The following is an 18,231-nucleotide window of genomic DNA, read 5'->3' as shown; positions in this document are numbered from 1 at the left end:
ACCATGTCCGCCTGCCGCTATTTCCACTTTTTTTTTACGTTCTCGCAACCCCGCTCACCACAGGCGGTGTTTTGACAACCCATGACGTCCTGCCACCCGGAACATGGTTAAGCATATCTTCAGCTCAAGTATGTGCTGCGTGTGGACTGTTATGGCGAGATCACTGCTGCACGCACATTAAAAGTCTACAAACTCCTAAACTTTGCATAGAAACACGCTCACAAATGTTGCTCAGATTGAAGTTACACGACCGCCATCTCTTGGTGTATAAAGTATTAACTATATGAGGCAGCAAATTCAGCAATACAAGATGGCTGCCGTGCGGGACTTACCTGTCGTTATGTGAGTGATAGGATGTTTTGCACCCTGCAAAACATGCCACGGAAAATGGAAAATGTCTCGCCGGAGTGGCGCGCACTTGGCAGGGTGTGGTTCGTTATCAAGGCTTGTGATGTGATCATCGTTTGGTTGCCAGCTAATGTTGCACCCGTGTGTGCGGGAGGTGACAAACCACCACGACCAGCGAAACCCACCGCCAACGAGCAGCAAAACACGCACACGGGAGGCGACAAGCAGCTGCGACCAGCCCCACCGGCGAGCGACGCACCCACATCCAGGGCAAATAGTACGAGTCTCCCACGGTTTAGATTGGCTGTCAGATGTGGAGGGAATTTGGGGATATCAAAGTAGTTCAGAGGAGGAAAAGCGGCTGATGTTGACAATTCGCTCTGGATGTGAATGCGTCGCCCACCGGTCCAGCCGGCCACAGCCCCCCGCTGCCTCCCGCACGCAAGGCCCTCCCACGGCGACGAGCCCTGCCAACCGCAGCTGCCCGTTGCCTCCCGTGTGTGGCGCCCATAAGGTGTGTAGCCAGAAAAGTGATTGGATTCGTCGGACTGCCTGGGGGTCCTGCTGGAGCACAATCAAGCTGATCTCTTATCCAAATTCTCTTTAAAGAAAGTGCCTGAGCCTCAAAGTTTCAACAGCAAATTTGAAAAAGTAAGTCAAATATATTTTGTCTAAATTTTACACAGTGCACAGTGTGGACATGGCTTTTTTTCAACACGCCAAAACAAAACAACCCAAGAACGTTCCTGTTTGGACAGGGCCTTAGACCCGACGACATTGCTAAGAAGACTTGGTAAGATGCTCGTTAGCACTCAGCATTTTCTTATCTGAAGACTACGCTGAACTTACACCCATCCGATCAGTCAGCATCCCAGTGAGAAAGGACCTTGTAAGTGACTTTTATTATGCTCTTATTTTGTCAATGAAACATTTAGCACTTGTGCTACATGCTAACGCTACAAGAATAGCTTAGTGTTTCACTATAGCTGGATCTGCCTTGCACCCAGCAACATTATTCTCTGCCTGGGAGGAGTAAAAGTGAAAGTAGTCGTCAGCGGCAGCTCTCAAAAAATCTGCCATGATTAGTGAGAGCAAACCCTCAACCCTATGCTGCTTTTGTTGATGGAAGTAGAGTTTGTTGCTACGGGCGCTGTGAAATCAATGCGGCCAAGAGGGAAGTTCCGGTAATGCTTAAAATGACCAAAATAGGGCCAAATACTGTAAGCATTACATGTTATGATGAATGTTCCTGGTACTACAAGTATATAAAATGGTAAAACATTGTTGGAAAGTTTTTAGAGAGGTTTTAATGAGGGCTTGATAGGCGGAATCGATGAATCTAATTGCATTATTAGCTGCCTCGTGCTAGCAGGTTTTCAATATCATATCTCAGGTAAGGATTGTGCACAATGGCCATTTTTTTTTAAATACAGGAAAAACGAGAAACTATTAAAACAGGAGGGCGTTACGGAAAAAAAGGGCAAAATACGGAAATTTCCCGGTGAAAACAGTAGGGTATAACCATTGAGCTTGTGGCTGAATCTATTTATTTAGTTTTGTATTTTTTTGTCGGTCTCTCTTTAATCATTTCTTCTTTAATTCATTAGGGATGGTAAATTAAAAATGAAACACCTGACTTTTCTTGAGTTGTGCACATCTGAGTTATTCCAATATGAAATAAGGTTGAGATAAAACAGCAAGAGAATTTTAAATTGGGAGCTGAAAAATGTTTTTTTCATATGTTGGTGATATTTATGCGGAAGGATAGCATGTTTTTTTTTTATTTAATTGGTTTTGTCAATGCAAAAAATAAAATAAAATAAATGTTCATTTTGAATAAATTGTAAGATTTTATGTATGCTTTTTTTTTAAGTCAGATGTACAGTATTTTTGTGCAAAGTTCTGATCGGACATTGAATAACATTCATTTTGAAGGATGATATGTCTATTATCTGTGAAAACAGAGCATTAGCTGTAACATCCATCAGACTATCATGTTGATTTGCTTTTTTCCAAGGATTCAGTTGGCTCAAGCCTGACAGTACAACTAAATGACAACACTATGAACCTCTCTGAAAGAATGTTTTACTTCACATTTTGAAGACAGAACATCTGAGAGAGCTTAAAAGCCTCATGCCAGCCTTTCTTGAGAAGGAACTCTGTTTTCATCAGACAGCGAGTTGTGTTTTGGCAGCGGGAGTAAAGCCAAGTGCACAAGCACATTTCTCTGAGTCATCAGAATTGGGGGGGTCGGGGGGGAGGCGGAGAAGGAGGAGAAGAAGAAGAAGGAGGAGAAGGAGGAGGAGGAGGAGAAGCAGGAGAAGGAGACGCATTAGGTGGCATGTCTGGAGTTTCCCTAAAGTTATTTGCAGGCGAAGGCCCAAACTGTGCAGCAACAAGCAGAAGAAAACCATCCTCAATTGTTTCAGGCCTGCTGGCAAAGCAAGCCTTCCTGAAACTCACACACACACAAACACACACACATACACACATACAAGGGAGTTATGCCAGAAGACAAATAAGGACGAGGGTCATTGTGTGAACAGATGAGACGCACTCTATGGCTACGTTCACACTGCAGGTCAATTCCGACGTGTATAGTGACAATAAAGGGCATTCTATACTATGTATCCATTGCTACAGCAGTCTGAACATTTGCGTCATATATGTAGGAATGGGGGTACATGATTTCCAGTCAGATGTCTGAGGGGGTACGCAACTGTGAAAAGTTTGGGAACCACTGATTTAGAGTATTCCTATCCGTTTCTGTTAACAATTGTGTCTGTTATTATGAAGAACTGGCGAGGAGCTAATGTAATATTCTATGACATTGTGCAATCATTTGTGCCATTCCCTGGCCCACCTTTCACGCTCGCCAAATGTGCCAGACTTCAGGTGCGAAGTGGGCCCAAAGCATTGCACTAATGGCTTAGTGTGCGCGTATAAACCAAGTGCCTTTTTTCAAACAAACTATAAACTAAGAATTCACGCTATGTTTGTAGCTGTCACTGCTGACACCATCCCGTCTGTTATGTTTCAACCAAACCAAACCGAGGTGTGAACAAAGCCATTTGTTTATCTTTAAAACCACAGCATTAAGACTAAAAGAGCTACTGTGCAAAAGCATACTAAAGCACTCTGACAAACCTTGTAAATGACCGTGATTAAGACCAATGAAATCCCCCTGAACTGCTTAACAAAGTGATTATTCATATAATTAACATTCAGTCCAAGCTTTTCTTTCTCTGGCCTGATTCGCCACAAAGTTCACACACGCAATGAAAGAAGACAACGTCACATGATGGAAGATGTTCTCTCTAAAGCGTCTGCTCTCCTTTTATGAGTACATGCAGCTCCATTTAGAAGTGATTTCCACGTGAGATGCATAAGCGGAATATTAAGTGGACGAAGCAGAACGATCTGACAGCTTGGAGTCTTCACGCCAGCTGAGAGCATGAGTGAGTGTTCACGAGGGCCCGGCTCAAAACGATATTATGGATTCAGTCGCGGCCTCATTGTCATGCTCGTCTTGCAAATAGAAGGTGATAGCAATGATGAATGACATAGATTGAAAATGGGAATAGGGTGAATGACAGCATTGGCGCCTCTTTCGTTTGGGTTGCGTAGAGTCTCTTCTGTATTATGTACACATGTTCTTGTGTCCTCAGGACCCGCTGTTTGTTTTTCACTCAAGCATGGCGGCAGATTTGGACAAGGACAGCAGAGTCTATTTTCTCCACCTGGGAGCCTCAAACTGAGGGGAGGGAAAGGCAAGACTGGGTTTACCCACTTCCTGGAAGCAAGAGGGGAGGACCACAACTAGGGGAAAGGGAACTCTGTGCCAGGGTGAACCTTCTGGTCAACAGATAAGAAATATGTGTGAATGAGTGGGAGTGTTTGTGTGCTTGTGTATGCTTGAAAGAGAAAATGAAAGAATAGTAAAGAGCACACGCTCCAGCCGGGGGATTTGCTGATGCCCACGAAGATCTGTTTACAGTGAGTGCCCCTGATGACCCCCAAGAGGATGCAGCAGTTACTGCCAAAACACACACACACACACACACACACACACACTCACTTCCCTCCCCACATAAGACACATATCTTAGCAGACATAGATACATGGTGTATACGCGCACCTGTTAGAAACATCCGGGAGGCAAAATTCCCAAACTAAGAATGTATCCTGAGCGTAGCACTAAAAAGTCAGCCTGGAGCTGGGTTAGTGCTTATGAGAGTAAAGAGCAGAGATGTTCCTCAGATTCAGACATGATTTTGGTAACGTTGGCAAAGGAGGCCAACAAAAAGCGTCCATGTGGGAGTTTAAAAGACTTATTCCAAGGCCTGAAGGTAGGGAGACTGTGGAGAGGCTCCACTAAGAACAACAGAATGACAGAACATTGGACACCAAAAAAGGCATATGCAATATTTGTAGATATGCTCCATCATTTTAAATTGCAGATAAGTTAGATTATATGCTCCTGGGCTCCCTCTTCAGTTGTGAAGGGTAACTGACTTTTTTTGTGTACCATTCTACAAGTGGTCGAAATTATTGGTACTCCAGAAAAAAGAAAAAATCCACAAAAACCATTGAAATAATTGGAAATGGACAAAAGTGATAATACAGAAAAAAATTCTAAAAATTAACAAAAGGAAATCAGACAATGATTTTGAAAATGTTTTTGTTTTGTTTTTACTAATGACGGTACCCTTAACCTAATATTTTGTTGCATAGCCTTTTGAAGAAATTACTGCAATCAAGCAATTCCTGTAACTCTCAATGAGACACCTGCACGTGTTGCAGGTATTTTGGCCCACTCCTCATGAGCAAATTTTTCAGCTCTCTCAGGTCTGAGGAGACGGCATGTTTCAGCTATTTCTACAGAGGTTCAATTTTATTTAAATCGAGACTCATAGAAGGCCACTTCAGAATAGTGCAACGTTTTGCCCCGAGCCATTCTTGATCATTTTTGGCAGTGTATTTTGGGTCATTGTCGTGTTGCAGGACCAGTGACCTGCGATTGAGACCAAGCTTTCAGACACTGCGTAACACATTTCACTCCAGAATGCCTTGATAGTCTTGAGATTTCATTGTACCATGCACAGATTAAAGACACCCTGTGTCGAATGCAGCAAAGCAGCATTAGAACATAATTGAGGCGCCACCATGTTTCACAGTAGGTATGCTGTTCTGTTCTCTGTATGCTTCATTTTTACATCTGTAAACATAGCGCATAGCACAAGTACCTTGTCAATATGCATTTTGGCAAATTCCAGTATTTTAAAAAATGATCAATTTAGTCCAGTGCTTCTCAAATAGTGAGGGAGTGTTGAAGTGTTTATTAATGCAGACCAGCCAACATGTATGCATTTTTCGTACTCGGCACGCATTTTGACCCTTGAATAGGCTTGTACGCTTTGCTGCTCTCCAGGCACACATTTTGTAGCATTTCACTGTTTTCGGTTTTGAGTTCTGTCTGTGAAACCTGGACTCTGTATCGAGACGCCAGTGTACACCACACCCGCTCACTCCTGTTGCTGCAAACTCTCTTATGTAGTGCGACATGCACCTAAAAAAAAAAATAACCTCGCTGATCGTAAAGGGTGTGATTGGTCGGCTTGTAAAACATTATTTCCTGTGTATACATGACACGTTTGTGAACACCTTCTCCTCCAATTTCGGATCAACATGTGCAATTGATTTTAATTTTGAATTCATCTCAATTGGAAAAACATACAATTGTTTGTAAAGTTGTTAAATTGGGCCCTTTGTTTCAAACCAACACAACATCCCCCCAATCTTAGTAGCTATAGTTGGGGCCTTTTAAAGGACACCTTTTACAGGACACCATAGTTAAGCGGTGTCATTTTGGCCATTCATCTACATCAAGTTTATGAAAATGACATTATAATCAATGAATTATAAACAGTCGTCTGTGAAAGCAGAGGAAATTATTTCAGTACAGGAATGCACAGGTACATTACAACTTTATAAATACAACAATGGTGGACAACAGTCCTGTTGATTCGACTGTGCTCTTGTCGCTACAATAAAGTGTACATTTACAACCTTACTGCAAAAATGACTTACATACATCAAAATTGAGCATTATTAAAAATCTGGGATATTGGTGTGCATGCGTGTCATGTTTTATTCTAAATTATGTCAACTACTGGGCTAACATGCATAATGTAGATAGAACTGTTTTCATCAGGATGTCGTCGTGTAAAAGAACCATGAGCTTGGGTTTAAGCAGTGTCACATGTACAGTATTAGCATAATTGTGCTAAGTACTCCTTCAAGTGCTCTCCTTCATCCTGCTCTTCCTTTTGCCCTCTAGATTAGCACTGCTGCGATTTTCACATTTGCGCATCGTCGTGAACTTTTGCGCCTGTCTGTTACATTTCGCTTGGAGGAGGCCCTTTGACTCACATGGACATGCAGGCCAGCTGACTCATCAACTCGTCTGTCACAGTGATTAATGCTGTGTGGAAACCATGGCTATGCTAATGCACAATAATAGGGCCTGTACGAAAGGAGCAGGTAGAGATTTACAAGTGGCTGAGACAAAACAAGGTCACAGATGAACTCTCCAGAACTCTCTCTTAAATACATAATGTAGTGTGCTACACTTATTGTAAACAGGGCCACAGTACGAGGAGACTATAGCAACAAGTCCACCCCATGTGACCGTGGTGAATCATCGGAATTACGCTGTGTAAGGTGTTGTACACTATGTAAATGAGCGTATGCAGGCAGAGACAAGAGACAGAGAATGAAGAGAGAGAGAGAGAAAGTGGGACATACTCCCACCTATCCTCCTCCATGTTCTCCTCTCTCCTTTGAAATGCAGGGGAAGCGAAGGAGGTCACCCGCACCTACGAGCACTCAATCAACCTGCAGACGACCTTGCTCGTCCGGGATACAGTGACCGTTCCCCTCCATTTGTGTGCCTGCAAAACAGACTTCTGCAGTCGGTGCCACGTTACACCGCCATGAGCTCGGAGGTTCCTTTCTTACCAAACATCCACTTTTCAGTGAAAGCGTGCCAAAATCCAGCTCCGTTCTATGTCAGTGTCTCATGTTTAGAGACAATTCCTGATAGGGTTTTCGACCAAAACTGTCCATTTTAATGAACACATTTTCCTCTTCCCCTTTTACTGTGAATTATTTATGGGGGGCATTTTTGTCAAAGGGAAAGTGCTGAATGAAAATGTTGCATGATTAGTAAATTGTCTATTGTATTGGTTTTTATGGCTGACAATATGGTGGCAAAATCACTTCTTAAACATGACACAAATAGAAAGAAATGTATGGTCGTAGATGACCACAATGTATCTCACATGGCATCCTCAAATGAAAATTACCAAGTTGTTCAACAGAACAAATTAGATTCCCATCTAAGGTAAGGTCAAGAACAAGTGACAGCTTGCTTTTGCGTGACATCAAATCTATGAGGAAAATGTCATAAAAATTTTTAAAGGGAGATAAAATTTTGGCCCATCTTCAAAAATACTTGGTACCTGGTGGGATACATAGACAAACTGTTAAAGTCTTCACTTTACAGTTTGTGTATTTCTTATCTGTTTTTCTGACTTTTACCGTTTTAAAATGTATTTTATCATTAATATATAACAATATATTAGAATAACATAATATATTAATTAGGTCTGATCAGTCCAGGGTGTACCCCGCCTCTTACCCTAAGTCAGCTGCGATAGGCTCCAGCATACCTGTGGCCCTTGTGAAGATAAGCGGCATAGAAGATGGATGGATGGACGGATGGCTAATTAGGGCTGTCACATGATTAATTTTTTTTTTTAATCAAATTAATCACAGTTGTCTAATTAATCATGATTAATCACCAGTTGCAATTATGTATGCAATATGCCCATTTTTACTGTATTTTATGAACACAAAGATTGCGTTCATCACACAATTTTTTTTTACGTAATTAAGTTCATAAATTAGTTAACGCACTATTTTCGACATCCCTAATATTAATATATATATTATTATTATTATTTCTATATATTGAAAAGCACCCTACACATTGCTGACTCATTAGAGTTCCACTGCTAAATAAACCGCCATGGGGCCAGAGAAAGCTATCAGTGCCAGCAATTTGACAACAAAGGTGAGAAACAAGATTGAATTTGATCTCACAAGGATGTATGGGAAGTCCACATCAACAACCAGCTCCATCCATTTGTCATTCATAATTATAATTATTTAACGTTGTTTCCCGCATGTAAAACTGAGTAACCACAGTATTTTCAAAAATGTTAATAAAAATTCTGCTTTTTCAAGCAAAAAAAAAGGACAGGAATGAACTTGTACGTCATTGTGGTCTCTACAATCCTAGCAGCTCTTCAACACAGCAGATGGCTAAAGATGTTTTACCTCAATAAATGACATGGTGTAACTTTAAGAAAAACTAGCTAGAGCTCTAGAACAGTTTTCAAATAGTCATGATTCTGCAAAACAAAACAGCTAAAGTCATCCCTACAGCAGCTACTGCTAAAGTGCAAATTAACACACGGGCACAGATATCAACGTTACAGTCAGGTCAAATTCCTTTCTTATGTGTCGCTGCCTGCTGGGCCTTCCCCTCTGGAACGTTAGTTATGACCGTGGATGCAGCTGCAGCGACTGCTCGGCTGAGCACTGCTACAAAAGGCGTGGAAAGACAACACACGGGCATGGAGGGAAATAGTAGTGGTTATTTTTATTTTTATGAAGTAGCTTGGACTAGTTGTATATTCGGCTTATGGTAGGAGTGTGTATTTAACACAGTGAATGAGAAAGAAGGAGAGGCAAATGGGGAGACAGAAAGAAAAGTGAATATAATTCATCTTTAAAAGGCCAGATTCCTGGGTGATATATGGTGTGCAGAGTGCATGTGGGTGTGTGAGTATGGTAGATATGGCCGTGGGAAGTGTAAGCTAGCTAGCTACAAATTCTTATCGCTCCACAGAGCAATGTGGAGAATGAGGATGCTGGGTTCTACCCTCCTGATAAAAAAAAAACAAAAATGTCTCCAAGAAAACTCCTTTCATTTAGACGTTCCAAAGCAAAATGCAGGCGTGCGCGCCACACACACACACACACACACACACCCACACACACAGGTCATATAAACTATTTGTAAAGAAAGCAAATACTATAATGTACCAGTGTAGAGTTGTCCTTTGCTCTATCGCGGCTCAAAAATCACGACCTTTTTTTTTTTTTTTTTTTTTAAAGTTTTTTAATTAATTAATAACTTATCCCACGTTTTGTGGTTGACTAAGGCTTATTTTAGTAAAAAAAAATTGCTTATTAAGCAAATTTGACCTATTTTTAGCATGATGAAGCATTTTCAAGCAAAATGTTCTAAATTAACTAAAATACAAAATAATAAAAAATAAAAATACAAATACAGTTTAAGGCAATAAAGACATTGATGAACTGTACTCTACACTGTCCACTAGGTGTCACTAGTAACACGCACAAAACTTGTTTGCCAACCACATGCTTTTATTATTTTATAATTATTTATCTCACAACAGGCACAGGAACAACATAATAATAATAATAGTCATCATCATAATCATAATAATAGCACAGGCTACTGCTGTGGCCATACTCCAGCAAAAATTCAACTCTGAATCACAAACGTCACTTCCTGTCCACACGTCCAGAAGACATTTATTGAAACACACAAGATTCACAAGTCTTATTTGTGTCTTAAATGGCTTATTTTCTGTGATTATATCTACTATATTCAGTAATATGAGTGTAAAGGTGACTATAGGGCTGTTATTTCATGTCGAGAGGGCTCTAATAATGGTAAACAATCGTATTTAGAAAGTCATAGACAGGTTTTCTATGCTGTAACTATAAAAATATTCCGTTTATTAATATTGAATCTTACTCTATGGAAATTCACTTATCGCAGTTGGGTCTGGAAGCAATTAACCACGGTAAACAAGGGATTACTGTATTTTGTTTATGCATGACTGGAAGTCCAAGTGGGATATTCCCAATTTCCCAGCAGTTTCAAATGCATTACTATACAGTGGTGTGAAAAAGTGTCGGCCCCATTCCTGATTTCTTATTTTTCGGTATGCTTGACAAACTTAAATGTTTCAGACCATCAAAAAAAATTAAATATATTAGTCAATGACAACATAAATGAACACAAAATGCAGTTTTTTTAAATAAAACTTATTATTCTTTAGGGAGACAAAAAATACGAACGTACATGGCCCTGTGTTAAAAAGTAAATTAGTAATCAGAATGACAATAACTGTAATGCACACAATTGTAAAAACTATAACGATATTGCCAACATCACCATCACTATAATAAAACCAACAACATAATAACACCTTGGTTAACTCACTGAGTAATGTGGGGAAGTGTGTATGTATTGTGAGCGTGCATATGTATGTGTGTACAGGTATCTCTGTATGTGTGCAAGTCTTCATGTATGTAAAGGTGCGCGAATGTGTGAGTGTGTAATTGCATGAAAGGAGACGGACTGCCTCCCACCACCCAGCAAGCTCCGCCCCACACAGCCAGGCCGAGCCCCCACCGGCAGAAAGCCACTGGCCAAAGACCAGCCTCCCAAGAGCCAGCCCAGGGAGGTACCCCAATCCAGCCCGCTTTGCCCGTGTATGTGATAAATTGGGATGTGTCTATTATGCAATTACAAATATAAATAAATTAGAGGACAGCTCTGAAGGGCTGGTCTCTGTGTCCCTGAGGGGTGTACTGTATGTGTGTGCATGTATATGATAGGGATGTATGTGGATGACAGCTAATGATGCAATTAAAATTGGGGGACAGCTGAAGTACGGTGCGCCCCTCACCTGCCCAGCCACCAAAAACCCTAAGTGTCTATTGTGCAATTAAAATTGAGGGGCGACAGAGTCAGAGGCATGCCAGGGGCAAAGGAGCCTCCGCACGGCAACTTTACCCCCCCGCCACGCCCGACCGTAGACCACCCCCCAAAGTCCTATATGTATGTGAACTGATGCAGCAGAACAGGAAGGATGCCCACCTCCCAACACCGTCCAAACCGAGCGGAGAGGACCGAGGACACATGACCGACAGACCACTCACCGACAGACCACTCACCACAGCACAGGCTCGGGCAAGCTACGCACCGCAGGACACACCACAGGCCCTAACCGGCTCGCCAGGACGCCCAGTCTGGCCTGCCCAACCCCCCAGAGACCGTATCCTTAGCACCCCCAAAACTGGAGCCCCACCGGAGGCAGCCTCCACAATGACATCCCCAAACCGCCAAACACCAGGGACCAGCCACACGCCCAAAGGCAGACCAGACTGCCACCAGAACAGCAGGGACAGCAGGAACCGCATCCACGCGATACATGCACACACAACCACGGCTGGCCAGGGAGCCACACCATAGCGACCACAAGAGAACCGGGCCCCACATACCCACGGACCCTACGCCAGACGCCGAAGCACATGCCACCGCCAGCCCTGCCCCCGCCACTCCGCAAACCAACCATCACCCCACCCCCCGCCCATCCACCAACACGCCGAGCGAGACAACTCGGAGGCAGGCAGACAGCCACCACCCAGGAAACGAAGACAAGCCAGACATCAGCAAGTAGCAGGGACTGCCCGCCAGCCCCTCGCCAGACCCGCTCCCAAGCCCCCCACCAAGGCCACCCGCCGACCACCCCACCCCAGAGTAAGCATCCCCCCGCCGATCCCGGCCAGCACCATGCAGAAGAACACCTCGCCCTCCGCCCGCAAGGGCACCCGCACACCCATCCGCCCCGGCCCCCACCCGGCCCACATCCACCACAGCAACCCCGCCCCCGAGGTGGGATCCTCCTGCACCCGAGGTGGGATCCACCCACCCCAGCACCACGCACCCCCCTTCCCAAGCCCAAACTGCAAATCCAAGACCCCGCACACACCCCGGGTATCCCACCACGCAGGCCCCAAGAAGAACCAAGAAGGGCCCTCCAGGCCGGCATGGTCCTCTGAGTGACCAATGACGCCCAAAAGCTGCCAGTCACCGAGGGAACAGCCACAAGAGCTGGAGGATAGGACGTAGTCCCCACTCGTCACACATACCATACACAAATAAATAGATAAAATAAAATAAAATAAGTAATAACTTACTCAAAAATAAAAAAACAAAAACAAAAATACAAATTAAAAAAAATGTAAAAAAAAAAAAAAAAACGCCCTCAACCTACTCTCCCACCCAGGGGAGATAGCTCCGCAGAGACAGCTGGGCACAAGCACCCGTGCCCTCACTGAGAGCAGTTCATCCTGGAAAACCATCCAATGTGGCTGAATTACAAGAATTCTGCAAAGATGAGTGGGCAAAAAATTCACAGCCTCCACAGTGCTGTAAGAGACTCATTACGCTAGATTGCAGTTGTTGCTGCTAAGGGTGGCCCAACCAGTTATTTTCACACAGGGCCATGTAGGTTTGGATTTTTTTCTCCTTCAATAATAAAAGGTTTCATTTCAAAACTGCATTTAGTGTTCAGTATTGTGTGACAAAAATGCAAAAAAAAAAAAAAAAAGAAATCAGGAAGGGGTCAAACACTTCTTCATGCCACTATAGTATATTGCGAACCCAACTCAATGATCATACATAAATGTAAGCATCCAAGTACTCATGTAACACGTACCAGCCAGTTTGGTTGTATGGATGTAAGTTGATGAACCTCCCTCCCGTACACCTTAACAGTGGCGCTGGGTGTTGAGTTGACAGTCCGGACTTAACTGGCTGACTAAAGCTCTTGACTCTCATTCAGCCGACCTTGGTTTGAGCCCTGGGTGGAACACAGGACTGGCTGACCCAGGTGGGTTACACTCATGCCTATGTAGGTGAAAACATTAATTAGAGAAAAGGGTCAGAGGTGGGTGTTTTAATGTTCTGTTTTGTGGTTCAGGAAGCCATCAAACTGATGCTGTAGTGTGTGTGTAAAACAAAGTGAGAGAGCGTGAGAGTCATGGTCTATTTGTTTCTGTGCATTTTAAGTCCCAGTAGAGTCGCAGCTCTGCTCCTGAAACTAATAGGATGTCTGTGTGTTAATTTAATCAAAAAAGAACAGCAGCGGAGGGTAAGCCTTTTAATAAGCGGTATGCCTCACCTCTCTGTCTCTGCATCACTCATTTTGATCCTTTCCCACGTATCTGTCTGGTTTGTGCACACTTCTTTGTTTCCATCTCCATTTACTCCCTCCCTCCTTTTAGTTTACGTATTCTTTCATCTGCCACAGCTTCCACCAAGGCTTCCCTCACCCTGTGTTTGCATATGCGAGTGATCTGTGGCACGCTTATTATCCGGCACCTATCCTGACATCCCTTGGCAGGGGAGCCAGACAGCTCCAAACTGGCAACCAGGCAGACAAGACAAAAGACACCTATAGAGAATGAACGGCATGGCAGCTACGGCAGCAAAACTAATGGGAAGGAAAGGCAAAAAATGAAATGGGTAGAGGATGAGTGAGCAAGCTGTCTATCAAAGACCAAACGGGGAGGGGTGGTGATAAAGGCCAGCTTGTTGGAGGCAGACAGGTGGGCAGCGCAGCCAGACACGCAGGTCGTTACAGGCCGGTGTGTAGCTGGAAGCAGAGCTACGAGCTCAGCATCTCAACAGGCCAGACCTAATGACTGCTTGGCTGATAAATACTGCCCCTATCTGGGCCTGGCTAGGAACTACAGCATTCGGCTTATGTTGATTAGTTTAGTGTTGTGATAATGTTAAGCTACTGTTTTGAGCACTGTTTCCCAACCTTTATTGAACCAAGGGAATACATTTTTACATTACATGGCACACCATCAAGAGTGTCATCTGTTGAAGGAAAGGCAACAGGTGGGTAAACAGGTTAATTATGCACCAACTGTCAAAGAGCATTTCATTGTCCTACCTGTCACTGTGCATCATTTGTAAAGAAAGAGGAGCAATGATCAGTTCTCGTCTGTTTATCTTCACAAAAATCTGTGGTTTTTTTTGTTTTGATGTTCATAACCAAACATAACCATTGTTGATACTGTATATATAAATATATATTTTTGGACAGAGGAAAGCTTTTTGTTTGTTTTGTTTGGTTATGTTGCACTACTGACTTTATTTTTCTCAAACAATATTATATAATAATGGGGAATAATTGTATAACTTTGTTGATATTGTTAAGGCCCTGTCACACCTTGACGATTTAGCCAGCGTAAGCCAACGTATGAAAAATTTGGCCAATACGCTGGCGTACGTCGAATAAGTTATGGGTAAGTTTTGTATTAGTTAAGAGCACGTTGAAGCACGCCGGCATACGTCGTAGTACATCCAAGTCGTCCAAAAATGTTGTGCATGCACAAAACTTTTCGACGTATATCAACGTATGATTCATACGTCCCGCATACGCGGGCAATAAGTTATGCGATCGTTGACGCCCGTTCACACACGTTATTTGTAAGCTACGCACAAGTCGTAATACGTCAAGATACCTTGAGACAAAACTGTGTCTTCTTGGCTCTCTTCTTGGCAAGGGTTGGCTGAGAGGAGATGGAGGCTGTTGTGTATGCAGATACATTATACTATGCCTTGTAGTAACTCCATATTTATACTGCGACATGCTTGACCAGTAGAGGGCACTGTGACACTGGGAATGGAACCAACAGGAGGGGAAGACGGTAGAGAGAGTGAGTGAGAGAGAGTGAAGGAAGGCTAAGTTGTAGCGTACGATGCAACCCGGCAGAGCTGGTGATTAAAGTTGTAAAGAGTTACTTGGCCTGCTTATTCTACACTACCCACAGAACAGAGGCCACTGGGGAAGTAGCTTCCGATACCATTGACGATGCCTGAGAGGCGTTAGAACCTGCGTCATCTCCATTAGAGTGAGAGTGGGAGGGAGAGGCTCTGGGTGGTGATGGATCCTTCTTACGTCCATGTCCTCGCCCTCGGCCTCAGTCACTGCCCTGATACTTCTTGGCAGCAGTCTTCGAAATTTTCTTCGGCATGATGGTGATGTTGACAGTGCGATGTCTAGTGAGGTTATGAAATGAGTCATCAAGTGGCAGCCTTTTTATAGGCTACGACACGTGATCGTCGGCCATACGCTGCCGTGCGGTTTGCATAAATTAGTCTGCCGTTGGGCATAAGTTGTGAACGCCGGCAACACGCTACGCATTCATTGGTATAAGTTGTCTATAAGTTATAGAAATGTTCTATATAAGTTACTAATACATCATGTATACGTCGAACTCGTTATGAATACGCTATGTATACGCCCAAAATGGAAAAAAACGTCGACAGTTCAACGTATGCCATCAAAATGATCACGTCGGGCATGCGCTGGCTAAATCATCAAGGTGTGACAGGGCCTTTACATTGCTGTATCTATGTATATAAATTGTTCACAAACTGTTCTCAGAAATGGAGATAGACAGATAGAGGTGCTATCATCACTAAAGTGGGAGCACATGCTCGATGGTGCTCTGCTGGCCTTATGTGATTTTGTTGCTTTTCAGATTGTAGCTGCAAAAATCAGTCAGTGCTCATTGTAAATTACATGTATCTGCAAAGTATTCAGGGTGGGACAAAAGTAGGTATACACTTTTTTTTTCAGTTTATTATATTTACACTTCTTTATTACAATTACACACACTCTAATGTTGGAAATGCTCAGAATGTCCTCCAACATACCTCAAACTTTTATAGACTGGTGCTACACAAACTGGTCATCTTACAATGGGGGTCGATTTGCTTTAAGTGCAACTGTAGACAACTGGTCGGAAAAACAAGACCATCACAATTTTCAACAAATTTGTGTCTCTTAGCAATTTCAACTGCACATGCAATTTTAAAGTGATTTGGTAGTAAAAATAACAAAAAAACAAAATCAAAAGATTAACATTGCTCCATTCCATTGAAATTAAATGTACAGGCTAAGTGGTTACAAAAATGGATGTATGGATGAACCAACACCTTGACTGCTCAGCTGTGAAAGTACCCTCTTAAAACCCAGCCAACCAACCCTCCATGAACCAGTAACAACGTGTTTACAGAGCCATGTGTTAACAATTGTAACAGCAATCACATTACAGTAAAAATGTCCTGGAAAAATACTGCAGCAGACATACAACAGTAACACCATGCTCCACTTTCACAACATGGTGAAGATTTCACCCCAGAAGAAAAACATACCAACCCCTGACTCACCGACTTGGCTAAATCTGTTGCCCTTCTTGTGTTCACCACATGTGGCAAGACTTTATTTCAGAATAGTGAGATGCAAGCACCAAATAACTTAAAGGCTAGGGGTTTAGGGCCAAGAGGGACTGTCAGAGCATGCAGCTTGATTTATGACAGTGAGGAAACATCATGTATTGTCATGAGGGCTTGCACCATTTCTGGGTCCAGACAGCAACGCTTCAATGATCCATCACCCCGATCGCGACAACCTGGCTGTATTCAATCTGGGTCAAGTCACAATGAAAGAATCTTTTACAAGACATATACACACCAGAGACCTCAGAGTTTTAAATCATCTATCAATTCTGACCAGCCAAATCTAGAAAGTCAAAAATAGAAGGCAAAGAGTCATTCATTTAACTGTCAAATAACTGTGAAACAAAATCCCAAATTGAATAAAGCTAGCATGCAGTTGGCCAGACCAAGGCACATTGAACAAGAGTTTCCATCTTTTACCAATTTTCACAAGATGACTGCAGATATCGGAATCTCCCCAAAACAACATTTACATCTGTTCTTCTACTGTTTGGACCCAATTGTGGTTAGCTAACGTCGGTCCTCTTTCCGTACGTGCCAACATACATGACCAATCAGCACAAAGGATCTGATGATGAGCAGAGACACATTGGGCAAGATGAGTAAACCTCGACTGGATGTGAGTCACAGAGGAGGAAGAGGATACCACTGATGCATGCTCTTGCATGAGCAAAGAGGAATTCCTTTCTCAAACGATGGTGGCCAAATGTGATCTTGCATCATCCAGATTAGGATGGTTGCATGAAAGCAAACTATTTCCATCGGGACTTGGCTTAAATCTAAAGCAAATACTTATTAAAGGATCTTTCTCAAGCAACAAAGATATAATTCTACATTTGGTCATACAAAAAAAGACTCTCATTACTGTTCTGCCATTGTCAGTCTAAACTGGCCATTATTATCTTTGTAAAGGCAGAATTCAAGGAACAGACTTTTACTGAATGGTGCAAGCGTACAGTCAAACAGGTTATTGGTCATAATATTGTAGATTTCCCTGTGCAAAAACTGTGAATGATATATTTGGTTAGCATGACTTATGCACTTTAAAGGTTCCCCATTATGCAAAATGGGCTTTTTAATGATATTGTAACTGTAATACGGATCCCTAATTTGAAGTTCCACGGTTTCATGAAATACTAATGGAAAAACCCCTTTCCTCATGGACATGACACCGCTTCTGACTGGCCCCCTAGCTAAATGAGTCGGCCCCATATATATATATATATATATATATATATATATATATATATATATATATATATATATATAGTCAAACCTGCCTTAGCGGCCACCTTTATAGAACGGCCACCTGCCTATAGCAGCCACTGAAAAATCCCCCGCAGCAAATTTACATGTTATAGACCCTGTGTATAGCAGTCACCTGTCCAACGCGGCCAGCGGCCACCCATTTTGTCTCCCTTGGTCAATATCTGACTGCATATAGCGGCCAAATTACCAACTCAAGTAGATGCTTCATGCACGAAAAAGTTTCGTTTTTCAATCAATGAAGCCGTCGTGTGTAGACTTTAATTACAGAGTCCTAGCTCAGTCACAATCATTCACAAGATCCACACAAACTGTCAGTTGTTCCACATAAAAAAGCCGTCTTC

At 42.8% G+C, this 18,231-nt stretch overlaps 1 protein-coding gene across 1 annotated transcript; it reads left to right on the top strand.

The window, feature by feature from the left end:
* Positions 1 to 11,368: 11,368 nt before the first annotated feature.
* LOC129182631 (uncharacterized) lies at positions 11,369 to 12,364 on the top strand. Its single transcript, XM_054779007.1, has 2 exons — positions 11,369 to 11,731; positions 11,843 to 12,364. Exons 1-2 carry the CDS (start codon positions 11,369 to 11,371, stop codon positions 12,362 to 12,364), a joined length of 885 nt encoding a protein of 294 aa, XP_054634982.1.
* The last annotated feature ends 5,867 nt before the right edge of the window (positions 12,365 to 18,231 follow it).

This window comes from Dunckerocampus dactyliophorus, chromosome 6 (genome assembly GCF_027744805.1).
Source record: "Dunckerocampus dactyliophorus isolate RoL2022-P2 chromosome 6, RoL_Ddac_1.1, whole genome shotgun sequence".
In the NCBI taxonomy this organism is placed as follows: domain Eukaryota; kingdom Metazoa; phylum Chordata; class Actinopteri; order Syngnathiformes; family Syngnathidae; genus Dunckerocampus; species Dunckerocampus dactyliophorus.
This window is presented reverse-complemented; position numbering and strand designations above follow the sequence as displayed.

Coding starts and splice junctions, on each gene's coding strand:
- LOC129182631 (XM_054779007.1), top strand. CDS start 11,369: ATGCAGCAGAACAGGAAGGATGCCCACCTCCCAACACCGTCCAAACCG. Junction 11,732..11,842: donor ACCGCATCCACGCGATACAT/GCACACACAACC, acceptor TGCCACCGCCAG/CCCTGCCCCCGCCACTCCGC.